Below are 13,249 nucleotides of genomic sequence, written 5' to 3'. Positions count from 1 at the left end.
TGTAAATGGCTGAATAGTATTCCATGGTATACAAAAACCACAGTTTGTTAATCTAGTCATGGGTTGATGGGCACTTGAGTTGCTACCACATCTTGGTAATTGTGAACTGATCTGCAGTAAACATTCTGGTATTCTTAGTTATTTGAAATATACATTATTATTGACTGAAATTATCCTGCTGTGCAATAGATCTCAAAACTTACTCCTCCTGAGTGAGAGATTCAACGTTTTGAGCAGGAAAGTGACATCATCTGACTTGACAGAATCGCTATAGCTGCTGTGTTGAGAAGAGATTGAAGGGAGGGTGGGAAATGTGGGCAAAGACACGAGTAGCCTATATGAGTCTGGAGTTTAACCAAGAGTACTAGGCTACAGATACAAATTTGGGTGTGGTGAACATACAGATGGTAGTCAAAACCATGAGACTAAGAAAGTGTAGATGAGGAGAGATGAAGTCCATGCACTGATTTGTCTGAAACATAGTACGCTTTGATCAACAATTCTCCATTCTCTACACCCCCAGCCTTAGATAACCATCATTCTACTCTCTACTTCCCTGAGCTCAAATTTTTAGATTCCACATATAAGTAAAATCATGCAATATTTGTCTTTCTGAGCCTGGCTTATTTCACTTAGTATAATATCCTCCAGGTTCACCCATGTTATGCCAAATGACAGAATTTCCTTCTTTTTTAGTATTCCATTGTATATACCACATTGTCTTCATCCATTTGTCGATGGTCATTTAAATTGATTCTGTATCTTGGCTATTGTGAATAATGCTACAGTGAACATGGGAGTGCAAATATCCCTTCAGCATATTGATTTCAACTCCTTTAGATCTATTCTCAGAAGTGGGATTACTAGGTCATATGATAATGCTGTTTTTAATATTCTGAGAAACCTCCATATCATTTTCCACAATGGATGTACTAATTTACATTCCCACCAACAAGGCTTCCCTTTTCTTCCCCTTTCTCTTGCCAATACTTATCTTTCATCTTTTTGAAAAAAGCCAATCCAACAGGTGTGAGGTGATATCTCACTGTGGTTTTAATTTGTATTTCTCTAATGATTAGTGATGCTAAGCATTTTTTTCACGTCCCTGTTGGTCATTTGTATGGCTTTTCTTTTTTTTTTTTTTAGAGACAGAATCTCACTTCATCGCCCTCGGTAGAGTGCCAAGGCATCACAGCTCACAGTAACCTCCAGCTTTTGGGCTTAGGCAATTCTCTTGCCTCAGCCTCCCGAGTAGCTGTGACTACAGGCGCCCACCACAATGCCCAGCTATCATTTTGTTGTTGTTGCAGGTTTGGCGGGGGTTGGGTTTGAACCCGCCACCTTCGGTATATGGGGCCGGCGCCCTACTCACTGAGCCACAGGTGCCGCCCTGTATGGCTTTTCTTGAGCAATGTTTATTCAGGACCTTAACCCATTTAATTGGGTTATTTATTGCTATTGAGTTGAGTTCCTTGTGTATTTGGGATATTCATTAACAGATATGTAATTTGCTAATATTTCTTCCCATTCTTGTTGGTTGTCTCTTCACTTTGTTATTTGCTTCCTTTGCTGTACAGCAGCTTTTCAGCTTGATGTCATCCCATTTGTCTATTTTTGCTTTTGTTGCCTGTGCTTTTGGTGTCTTAACAAAAAAATCATTGCCTGGACCAATGTTGTGGAGCTTTAGCCGTGTTATCTTCTTGCACTTTTATAGTTTCAGGCCTTATATTTAAGTATTTAATTTTGAGTTGATTTTTGTATATGCTAGAAAATAAAGATATAATTTCATTCTTCTGCATGTGGCAATCCAGTTTTCCCAGCACCATTTATTGAAGAGACTATCCTTTCCCCATTGTGTGTTCTTAGCACCTTTTTCAAAAATCAGTTGACCATAAATGCATGGATTTATTGGGATGGTCCCTGTGGCTCAGTGAGTAGGGCACTGGCCCCATACGCCTCAGGGTGGCAGATTCAAACCCAGCCTTGGCCAAACTGCAACACAAAATGCTCCAGCTACTCGGGAGGCTGAGGCAAGAGAATTGCCTAAGCCCAAGAGCTGGTGGTTGCTGTGAGCTGTGACGCCACAGCACTCTACCCAGGGCGACAAAGTGAGACTCTGTCTCTGGAAAAAAAAAAAAGTATGGATTTATTTCTGGGCTTTCTATTTTGTAACACTGGTTGAAGTGTCTGTTTTTATGCCAGTACCATGCTGTTTTGATTATATTTACTTATATCTTAAAATCAAGTGGTGTGATGTCTCCAGCTTTGTTCTTTTTGTTTAAGATTATTTCAGCTATTGGGGGGGGGGTCTTGTGATTCTATATACAAATGTGGGGAGTATTCTATTTCTGTGAAAAATGATGTTGATTTTTTGGTTTTTTTTTTTTTTTTTTTTTGTTTAGGCAGGGTCTCACTTTCTCATCCAGGCTGGCATACAGTAGCCTCATCATAGCTCATTGCAATCTCGAACTCCTGAGCTCAAGCCATCCTCTTGCTTCAGCCGCCTGAGTAGTTGGGCCTATAAGTGTGCACCACTACACCCAGCTAATTTTTTAGTTTTTGTAGAGAGAGTGTCTCGATTTTGCTCAGGATGCTCTCAAACTCTTGGCCTTGAGCAGTCCTCCTGCCATGGCCTCCCAAATTGCTAGGATTACAAGTATGAGCCACTATGAATGGACAGTATTGGAATTTTGATAGGGATGGCACTAAATCTGTAGATCACTTTGGATAGTATGGACATTTTCACAATATTAATTTTTCTAGTTAATGAAGATGGGATAACTTTTATTTATGTTTTCTTAAATTTCAGTAATGTTTTAAGTTTTCAGTATTTAGGTCTTTCACCTCCTTGGTTAAAATTACACCTGAGTATTTGTTTATTTATTTATTTTTGAGACAGAGTCTCTCACAGCAACCTGAAACTCTTGGGCTTAAGCGATTCTCTTGCCTCAGCCTCCCAAGTCGCTGGGACTATAGGCGCCCGCCACAATGCCTGGCTATTTTATTGTTGCAGTTGTTTAGCTGGCCCTGGCTGGGTTCACATCCGCCACCCTAGGTGTATGTGGCTGGCGCCATAACCACTGTGCTATGGGCGCCAAGCCCCCTGAATGTTTTAATTATTTTGTTTCTATCACAAAAGAGATTGTTTTCTTAATTTCCTCAATGGGTAGTTCATTATTATTACACAGAAACATGGCTGATTTTTGTATGTTGATTTTTGTATACTGGAACTTTACTGAATTCATTTTTTAGTTGATAGTTTTTGGTAAATCTTTGGAATTTTCTATACGTAAGTTCATGTCATAAGCAAATAGAAACAATTTTGCTTCTCTTTTCCCTATTAGAAGGTCTTTTATTTCTTTCTCTTCCCTGATTGCTCTGGCTACGACTTTCAGTACTATGTTAAAAAAAGGAGTGAGCGTGAGCATCCTTCTCTTATCTCTGATCTTAGAGGAAAAGTTTTCAACTTTTCACTTTTGAGAATGACATTAGATATTGTTTTGTTAAAAATGGCCTTTACTGTGTTGTATGGTATATCTCCTCTATCCCTAACCTGTTCAGAATTTTTTTTAGGCACCCCCGATTGTTTATTGCGGACACTTTTTAGGAAAGAGCCATTTACACAAAGACAGCACTATCTTAGTCTGTCTTACAATAGTAAGATTATTCCCATTAGCCAAGCTAATAAATTAATACCATCAGTATTTCCCCTGTTCAACATTAGATTAAAATGTCTTTCTCTTCCAATTAACCTGCAGTTATATGCCTAAATACCCGACATTCTTCTGGATTTTGGTTAAACCATATAATGGCCAATATTTAAAAATAACATCCCAAAGTCAATAGCTAGAAACTATTCCCAGAAGTTGATGCTAATCAAATTTGTTCAGACAATTCAGTGAGTATATTGCTATGATAAGTTTTAGAACAGATGTTTGACACTAAGTCATAAAGAGCTATTTAGAATTTTTGTTATTAAAAAAAGCTTTGAATTTTGTCCAAGTTTTTTCTGTATTTATTGAAATAATAGGATTTTTATCCTTCATTTCTATGTTATATATCACATTTACTGACTTGTGAATGTAAAACCATCTTAATATCCCAGAGATAAGTCCTACTTATCATGGTGAATGATTCTTTTATCAAACCGAACCTTATCCTTTTAAAACAATTGTAAATATGAGAAATTATACAAACCATTTCATAATAAACAGTTGGTTCTTCCAGATTAAGAAAATGTGTATTTCAGATATTGCTTGTCTAGGAAGGTCACTCATGAGTCTCACTTTCTATGTGTTTTAGGCATTATTTGAGGTGGGTAAATACAAACAATGTTTTAATGTTTTTTAGACATATGGCCTATGTTAGCCAAAAAAAGAAGAAGAGAAATCTTTCTTTTAGCTCTGGTCCTCATTCACTCTTCCTTTGTCCCTTCACAGACAAAGGTGTTGATACATGTACTTCTTAGGGTACCTCAAGAACTTAAGCTGTTGTTGGCAGTACATTTCTCAAAGTATATATGATGTGAAATGAGTCACAAGTAATTAGGCTAACTTTTGTAAATCTTTTATGTACAGTAGCCTTGAAAAATCTCCCTGCTATATGTAGAATTGCGCATAAAGTGACAAATCCTGTGGTGAAATGTCTAGCTAATAACTGACCCTTCTTTACAACCTGTGATCTCATAAGATACTTAAAAGCTCCTTAGTTTCTCTGATCTATAAACTCTTTCTCATAGTAAGTCTAAATTGTTCTTCACATAATTACAATTTGATTCTATAGCTTTGGGGCTTTACAAAAGAATTTTAGTTTTTCTTATACCTTTTTGAAGCAGCTATTATGTCTTACCTGAGTCTTTTCCCCGTTAAACATTGATTTTCTCTATTTTCTTATATGGTATTGAGCCCCTTCAGCAGCAACTATAGCTCTTTGTCAGTGTTTCTCTTATTATAGTGCTCTGAATTGGTCGAACAGTGTTTTGCATATTGTCTGATTAGTACAGACAACCTCCTTTTTTCTTTTATTTTTTGCTATATCATACTCATAGGAACTTAGGAATACCCTAAGACCAAAATCCCAACCTCTATTTTTGTAGTGATTTTTGCACCTTATTACAGGTGCAATATTACCTTATTTTATTTCTTCATCTTGTTTAAGCTGGCCCATCATTCTATGCTACCAACACATTTTGGAGTTCTTTCTTTGAGCATATTATTATATAGCCCAGCTTCATGCAGGGGTGGTGAACCTTTAGCCTCAGGGCTATAAGGAGAAAAGATCCTTATGTGCTGACTTTTGACTGAATCCAAATTTTACAGAACAAATCTTTTTAATAAAGGATAGGAAAAAATAGAAAGAATTAGCAGCCATGGTGGCATGTGCCTATAGTTCCAGCTACTCGGGAGGCTGAGGCAGGAATGATGATGCCACTGCACTCTACCCAAGGTGACAGAGGAAGATTCTGTCTCAAAAAAATAAAGACAATGAAATTGCTGACTTTTAAATGTAATTGTTTTCTATATCGTATTTATTCACTTAAATATAAACATACACACATACATATATCTTTAGGAGTAGCAGAAAGTGTAATAGACTCTAAATATCAGAATAATAGCTGAGCGTGGTAGCTCACACCTGTAATCCTAGCACTCTGGGAGGCTTAGGCGGGTGGATTGCTTGAGTTCAGGAGTTGGAGACCAGCCTGAGCAAGAGCAAGATCCCATCTCTACTGAAAATACAAAAACTAGCCAGGCAACCTGGCAGGTGCCTGTAGTCTCAGCTTTTTGGGAAGCTGAGGCAGGAGGATCACTTGAGCCGAAGAATTTGAGGTTGCTGTGAACTATGACGCCACAGCACTCTACCCAGGGTGACGAGTGAGATTCTCTCTCAAATAAATAAATAAATAATAAAATAATATCAGAATTTTTAAAAATAGAAATATTTACAGGCTGTGAGATTCCTTAGTTGCTAGGGTTGAAATTCCAATTTATGTTGGGGCTTTCTGATGGCTAGAAAATGGAAAACATCGTGTTCTCACTGACTAAAAAAAAAATACTTCCTATTCTAAAGGAGGAGCAAAGCTTTTCCCAATACTGAAGTCTTATATTCAATGGGGGCTGCATTGAGGTTTCACTGAGAGAGATAAAAAACTTGGCAAGCATATATTTCTACAACAACTGTGGAAAAGATTTCCTTAGGACCGTTTTCCCTTCATGTTGTTTTTGAGGAGGAAATTGCTCAAAGAACAGATTTAATAGTAAAGGCTAAGAGAACTTGTTGATTACATGCCAAGCTGTGCAGCCTTGACCAAACAAATTCACTGGGAATGTGAAATCTTTTGTGTAGGCACACCTAGAATATAGATATCCCTCAGCACTAGTTTGAGGAGTCTTACATTATTAGGCTGTTTCTTGTATCCTTCATAAGAGAGGAATACCAATTTTTTTGTAGTTTGATAAGTAATTCTTTTTTTTTTAACCTTTTTTTTTTTTTTTTTTTGTAGAGACAGAGTCTCACTTTACGGCCCTCAGTAGAGTGCCGTGGCCTCACACAGCTCACAGCAACCTCCAACTCCTGGGCTTAAGCGATTCTCTTGCCTCAGCCTCCCAAGTAGCTGGGACTACAGGTGCCTGCCATAATGCCCAGCTATTTTGTTGTTGTTACCAATATTTTTTTTTTTTTTGTAGAGACAGAGTCTCACTTTATGGCCCTCGGTAGAGTGCCGTGGCCTCACACAGCTCACAGCAACCTCCAACTCCTGGGCTTAAGCGATTCTCTTGCCTCAGCCTTCCGAGTAGCTGGGACTACAGGCGCCCGCCACAACGCCCAGCTATTTTTTGGTTGCAGTTTGGCCGGGGCCGGGTTTGAACCCGCCACCCTCGGTATATGGGGCCGGCGCCTTACCGACTGAGCCATAGGTGCCACCCGATAAGTAATTCTTACATACTCCCACAACATGGTTCTGTGGTCACATAACTATAAGAAACTCTGAGTTAAAGAAATTTTGTTTTGTTCATTTGTTTTTTAGAGACAGTATCTCCCTCTTTCTCCCAGACTAGAGTGCAGTGGCGAGACCATAGCTCACTCTAACCTCAAACTGTAGACTCAAGCAATCCTCCCATCTCAGCGTCCTGAGTAGCTGGGACTACAAGCATGTGCCACCAAGCGCAGCTAATTTTAAAAATGTTTTGTAGATACAGGGTATCACTATGTTGCCCAGGCTAATCTTGAACTCCTGGTCTTAAGTGATCCTCCCCCACTTAGCCTTTCAAAGTGCTGAGATTACAGGCGTGAGCCACTGCACCCAGCCTAAACAAGTTTCTTTACTGGTGGACTTCTCTCTAATAACATTGTATATCTCCCAGACGGTGTTCTTTAAACTTACTCAACCACAGAATCCTTTTTTGGTGGCATATTAGAGAACAGAGGAAGGAATATTCACATATCCTTCAAACAACCTTTCTCAAAAAAAAAAATGTGGCAGCCACCTTGTCATATACTCTGTCAACTGCAGCCCGTGGTATACGTTGGACAGTGCTGTTCTTCCCCTCTCCCCTCTGACTTCAGGACGATGTGGTCTCATCGCCTCATAATGGGATCCAGAGTACAAGCGCCTCCTATCATCAATTTCTCTGCCTTTTGCAAGATGAAACTTTGATCAGGGCAAGCAAAGAGCTTGTTGTCACTTGACTTTTTTTTTTTGCCAAGTTAGATTTTTGGTTAGAGACCTCTATGACTGCATTAACTGAATTTGTGACTAAATCAGGGCTCACTGTCTCCTTTCTCTACCGGGCCTCTATCCCATTCACAATGTCATTATGTATAATAAATCTAATTATATGTGTATATGTGCATTTGAGACATGGTCTTGCTCTATCACTCTGGCTAGGGTGTAGTGGCATCATAGCCCACAGCAACCTCAAAGTCATGGGCTCAAGTGATCCTCCTGCCTCAGCCTCCTGAGTAGCTGGGACCACCTGTCTGCACCACCACTACTATACCTGGTTAGTTTTTTGTAGTTTTAGTAGAGACAGGTCTCGCTCTTGCTCAGGCTGGTCTTGAACTCCTGAACTCAAGGGATCTCCCCTCCCTAGCCTTCCAAAGTACAAAGATTACAGGCATAAGCTACCATGCTGGGCTAATGAGTTTATTTTATAATGAAATTTAAAAAAATTTTTTTTGTAAACAAGCATTAATTCTGGGGCATTTATTTTTAATTTACTTTTTATTTACCTAGGAGTCCCAGAATCCAAAATGCAAAAAGCAATTATTATATATCAGTGATTTCTTTAAAGATAAAATTAAGCAGTATTTCATTTTAGAAATACAGTGAGAAATATTAAATGTTATTTGTTTATAATACTTTGGAATCATATCCAATATTATCTTGGATATATACATTTTATAATTATAAATCCATATACAGATGTCTCTAACTTATGACTTAACTATTTTTCAACTTGGGAAAGTAATACAAATTCAGTAGAAACCATAATTGGGATTTTGAATTTTGATCTTTTCCTGGGCTAGTGATAAAGTGGTAGTGGTTTGCTACTCTCCTGATGCTGGGCAGTGGCAGTAAGCCCAGCTTCCCGTCAGCCACACAGTCACGAGGGTCCACAGCCGATATCTCCAGTGTGCTGTGTGGCAGAGGATTTTGCCTAATTGTAGGCTAATGTCAGTGTTCTGAGAATATTTAAAGTAGGCTATGCTAGACTGTGATATTTGGCAAGATAGGTGTAGTAACTGTTTTTCACTTACAGCACTTCAGTTTTACTGTGAGTTTCAGTTGTAATCCCATCATAAAGAGCGTCTGTAGTTAGTATTTCATGTTCTTCACTTCCCCTCAAATTTCTATACATATTTCCTTATGTTGATATAGACATGATACTTGTAATCCTTAATATCTATAAAATACCGGACTATTTTCAAGTTTCAGTGTAGTTTGGAAGCAATTTTAATTTTATTTGGCGATTGAGTTTTTTTAAACTTGTTGCAATTTTTAAAAGTGTATTGATGTCACATAATTTACCATTTCTCTCCAGCTATTAACTTGGACTGTACTTCCATGGATTAGACTTCAGAGTCAACAAATATAAGTAATTTCATAGCTTTTGTGTGACAGAGATTTTCTAACCTTGTTTGTTGTCTTCTAAATTCTAGGTTCAAGAGCTCCATGAGGAGGAGGCACAGTGGGTGAACTATGATGAGGATGAGTTGTGTGTGAAAATGCAGCTAGCCGATGGGATCTTTGAGACCTTGATTAAAGATACTATTGATGTTCTGAATCAGATCAGTGAAAAACAGGGGAGAACGCTACTTGTGTGACATCTTGCAAATAAATCCAACACTGAGTGCTAATATGAGTCCTGGGCCTTTCTGCCTCCTGACACACACTCCATCTCCATCGTAGCAAGAGCACTTCCAGACCTTGTAGTTCTCCTTAAAGACTACTGGTTTGGAGTCCATGGGATGATGCAGTGTGTGTGGTACTGCAGCCTTTGCCTTTAGAGACTATCCACTGGATTACCTGGTTATTTTCGGTGGGCAGGGTCACACTCCTGATGTCGAAACACAGTATAATCCTACACCTCTTGTTAGCACCCCTACTAGTTCTAAGGTGAGGGCTGAAAACACCAGACTTACCTCTGAGCTTAGACTAGGGGATCACTTCTGAAGTCAGGCAGGAGAGGTCTACAGGTAAATGCATCATCATTTTTGAAATGTAATCCTGGTCTATACCATGAAAGTTATAAGTGGACCTTATAGTCCCTAAACAGTATTAGACCCTAATTAACCACTTCTAGAATAGGCAAGTTTAACAATGCCTGCCTACTTCACATTCTGGAGTTTATTTCATTTCTTTTTGAAGAACATTTTTTCCCATTATTGCAGTTGAGCAGCTCCAAGTGGACTGTCAAGTAACAGGATAAACAATAGCTTTGCTTTCTGAGCACTATCTAAAGAAATGTAAACTTTGCATTATGTTTTGTTTTCTCTATATGGGCGTGAAAACAAAGACATGCCCTCACTGAAGACTGGGCTCAAAGGACTGATGCAGGACTGGGTCTTCTACTCCTTGGTTTACCCCTGCATTTTTCTTACTTGTTCTAAACCTCTAACCAGCTGCTTCCAGACTCACAGATACTCAGGACCATCTCAGGCATCCAGGCATGGCAAAAGTGGAAATAATTCATTTTGGCCTTCAAACCTTCAACTCCCATCTCTCCCCAGGAAGTCAGAGACGCTGTTACTTGAATGATTTAGGAAATGAGTGTGTGCACCAAAGACAAAAAGATACTGTCTATTGTTTGTGTGCTTGTTTTGCTCTATAGAACATTTTTTAATTTATTTTAAGATAAATTATTAAGTTGAAAATGTGTGTCTCTATTCAGAAGTGAAATTTTCTTCTTGTAATGGTTAAACCTCTGTCTTGAAGCTTCTATGGTTCACAGTCTTTGCACAGGAAACCTATGGTTTTAACAAACCCATACACATATCAAAAAAGTCAGTTTAATTCAGTGAAAAGAAAGTGGGCTTTTCCAAGATTACCTGCAGTAGCAAAAACAGGATAAGATGATTTAAAGACTCTGCAATTTAATTTTGCCTCTCTTACAGCGTTGCTTCTCACAATTATTACCTGTATCTGAAAGAAATCTATAGACTCTAGCTGCTACATTAGAGCATGTAAAGTGCTCTCCTGGGACCTCAGTACCCTGCCTTCTTGACTGGTTTCTCTTAATCAGTCCTATCCCTCTTCAAGTAATCTAGAAGAATGTGTATAATCTTAGGCGTGAATGTAAATGCCTTAATATTGAAGGTCCTGATTAGAAGCATGATAATAAGACATCTACTAGATTCATATTTACAAATATCATAGAATGTTACAGCTTCAAAATAGGTTAGAAAAACCCCAAAGATGGTATAATCTTTAAGTGTGCACATTTTTTCATTTTTGCATCTTTCCTCCAAATTTGCCTTTTCATCGTCAGTGTTTCACTATGCACACTTCCATTTCTCTTTGGTTTTATCTTGTCATTATAAGAAAGTTAATGAAATAATCATTGGAATATTTGCATTTTGCACAATGACTGGTATGATAGCTCTTGACAAATAAGGAAAGCACTGAAATGTTGTGATTGAGTCTTGGGAAATGCTCATATTGATGTATTACCAGCATTTCTTCTGGGCTTTTGACATTGAGCTGTAGTCTTGTAGCCATAATGAGCAAATCAACTAAGATAAACAAAGGTTTCTTGGGGTTATTAACCAGTAATTTAGAAATATTATTTTCATGTAGCCAAGAAAAAGCAAAAGCTTTTCTTCTCAGTTTGTATTATTTGGAAGACAGAAATACATCTTGTCTACATCCTTTGACTGTTTGTAGGATCACATTGTCCTTATGATACTGAAATTCTACAGCTGCTGTAAATTTTTTATAAATGAATATCAAAATGTTATAGGAATATAGATTGTTTTTACATCTTAATCATTTGGACCTAAAATCAATTTGTAATAAGAAGTTTATCTTTACTCTTTATGACATTATGATTCCAGAAAAGGAAAAAATGTCATAAGTCTAGAGTTCCCTTGTAAGAAAATGCTGCCAAGAATGTGGCGGTAACCATCCTAACATACTCCAGCTGTCTTTACTATCTTAAGAACCCTGGGTTCCAGATGAGAGGCAGGAAAAGATCAGTTTTACTCTTTGCTAGAAATGATTGTCCATAGTTTGGTAGCAAGAAACAGGGGAATCTGTAGTTAACAGATTTCTTATTATTTTACCTATTTGGATCTAATTGAAAAGGGTTTATTGTTAGGATTCAGAATGATAAATATGGAAACTCAGTCACTCGTTCCATATTGGTATCTTTTTAATCAAACTCTGCCTCTTAACCAAGAACCTAATATTCCCTCTTCTAATCTTTGTTCCTTCTCCCTACACCCACATCCTCTTTTACTCTTTCTTCATAATTCCTCTACAAAAAAGATCTTTGCATCAGCAGTAATATCTTTTAGAATAGCACTATCAGAATTTAGTAGTAAACCAACATACAGGCTTCAGATTTACTTCTGAGTCCAAAACAATTTGTGCTATCCAGAGTGGTTAACTCTGGGTTAAATAACTACAGGGTATAGATTCCCTCTTCAGGTCTAAACAGGAATTTTTACTCTAGGGAAAAGTGTGAAGAGCTTAAAAGTAGTTGATAAGGAAGGTAATTTGTTTTTCTTTTACCTAAAAGAAAAGAAAATTCCTTCTGTGACTACAGGTCTCTGAGAAACTATCTTTCAAAAGAGATTTCATTGCTCATAAGAGTGTTGTGGCCTATTGATAAAAACAGTTTTGTTCACTTTCTTGTCTTGAAAAAAGTGGCCTTAGCTTTTTGCAATACTTGAATAAAGTGTGTACTTGCAAAAGAATTTCTGTAGCACAGCATTAGAGACTCATAACTTTTCTGCAAGAAATTCAACTTACATCTTCCTTTTACTACCTTAAGAATACTAGTGAATAAAACATTAATTCAAAGAGCAAATGATAGAAACTACAATGATGTTTAATGCAAATTGTAGGAATTTACATGTTTACAAATCATCTTAAACTGGTTGTGCAGCAATTCAATAAAATATCTTTGTATTATAAAAATGTGAAGAAAAAATGTAAACTGATGTAAAGGAGGTACTGTCATTTTAATTAACCTATGTTTAATAGCTTTTCCTTCTGACTTTGCAAAGCCTTCTTGGTAAACACATTGCAAAGCATTCTCTGGGAGGCTTGGCCTCCTTGTATGTACTGTACTGTGCAGACATGAAAAATAAACCCGTTTACTGTGTATGTGTAAATAGCCTGGTCATCAGGCCATTTTCAGCCAATAGTCACATGCAGTGCAGTTTTGCACAGACTTGAGGGTGTGGTTTGTAAGTATAATCTGTAAATTAACTGGGATTAATTCCCATGTATACCTGTGTAAATAGATTTGTTAACTGAAATGTACTTTAAGGAAAGATAAAATCTGTAAATAAACTGATTTATAAATTAATTTCATGTCAGGTATTCATTTCTCCCCTGTTTGGCCAACTTCAGAAAATGAGCCCTCGCAAAACTTACCCATTTCTTATTTGGTCACAAGGCATTTATACTTGGCAATAGAATGAGGCGAAGTGTGCATAAGAGCTGTTTACCCTGCACGTGAATGTTGTCAGCACAGACATCTGAGTGGCCTAGGGTTTCACAAGTTCCTCATTCATTCAT

General features: G+C 37.6%; 1 protein-coding gene across 4 annotated transcripts in view; it reads left to right on the top strand.

The window, feature by feature from the left end:
* Window positions 1–13,037, top strand: part of CEP350 (centrosomal protein 350) — a 193,870-nt gene extending 180,833 nt beyond the window's left edge. For all 4 annotated transcript variants that reach the window (XM_053607967.1, XM_053607968.1, XM_053607965.1 and 1 more), the window contains one exon: window positions 9,163–13,037. In XM_053607967.1, coding sequence (XP_053463942.1) covers window positions 9,163–9,327 — 165 coding nt within the window. In that variant the 3' untranslated portion in view covers window positions 9,328–13,037. The remainder of the gene's footprint in view (window positions 1–9,162) is intronic.
* Window positions 13,038–13,249: the final 212 nt, after the last annotated feature.

Source organism: Nycticebus coucang, chromosome 10, assembly GCF_027406575.1.
Source record: "Nycticebus coucang isolate mNycCou1 chromosome 10, mNycCou1.pri, whole genome shotgun sequence".
NCBI classification, from domain to species: Eukaryota; Metazoa; Chordata; class Mammalia; order Primates; family Lorisidae; genus Nycticebus; species Nycticebus coucang.
The sequence above is the reverse complement of the archived record's forward strand: the minus strand, read 5'-3'. Positions and strand labels throughout refer to the sequence as shown.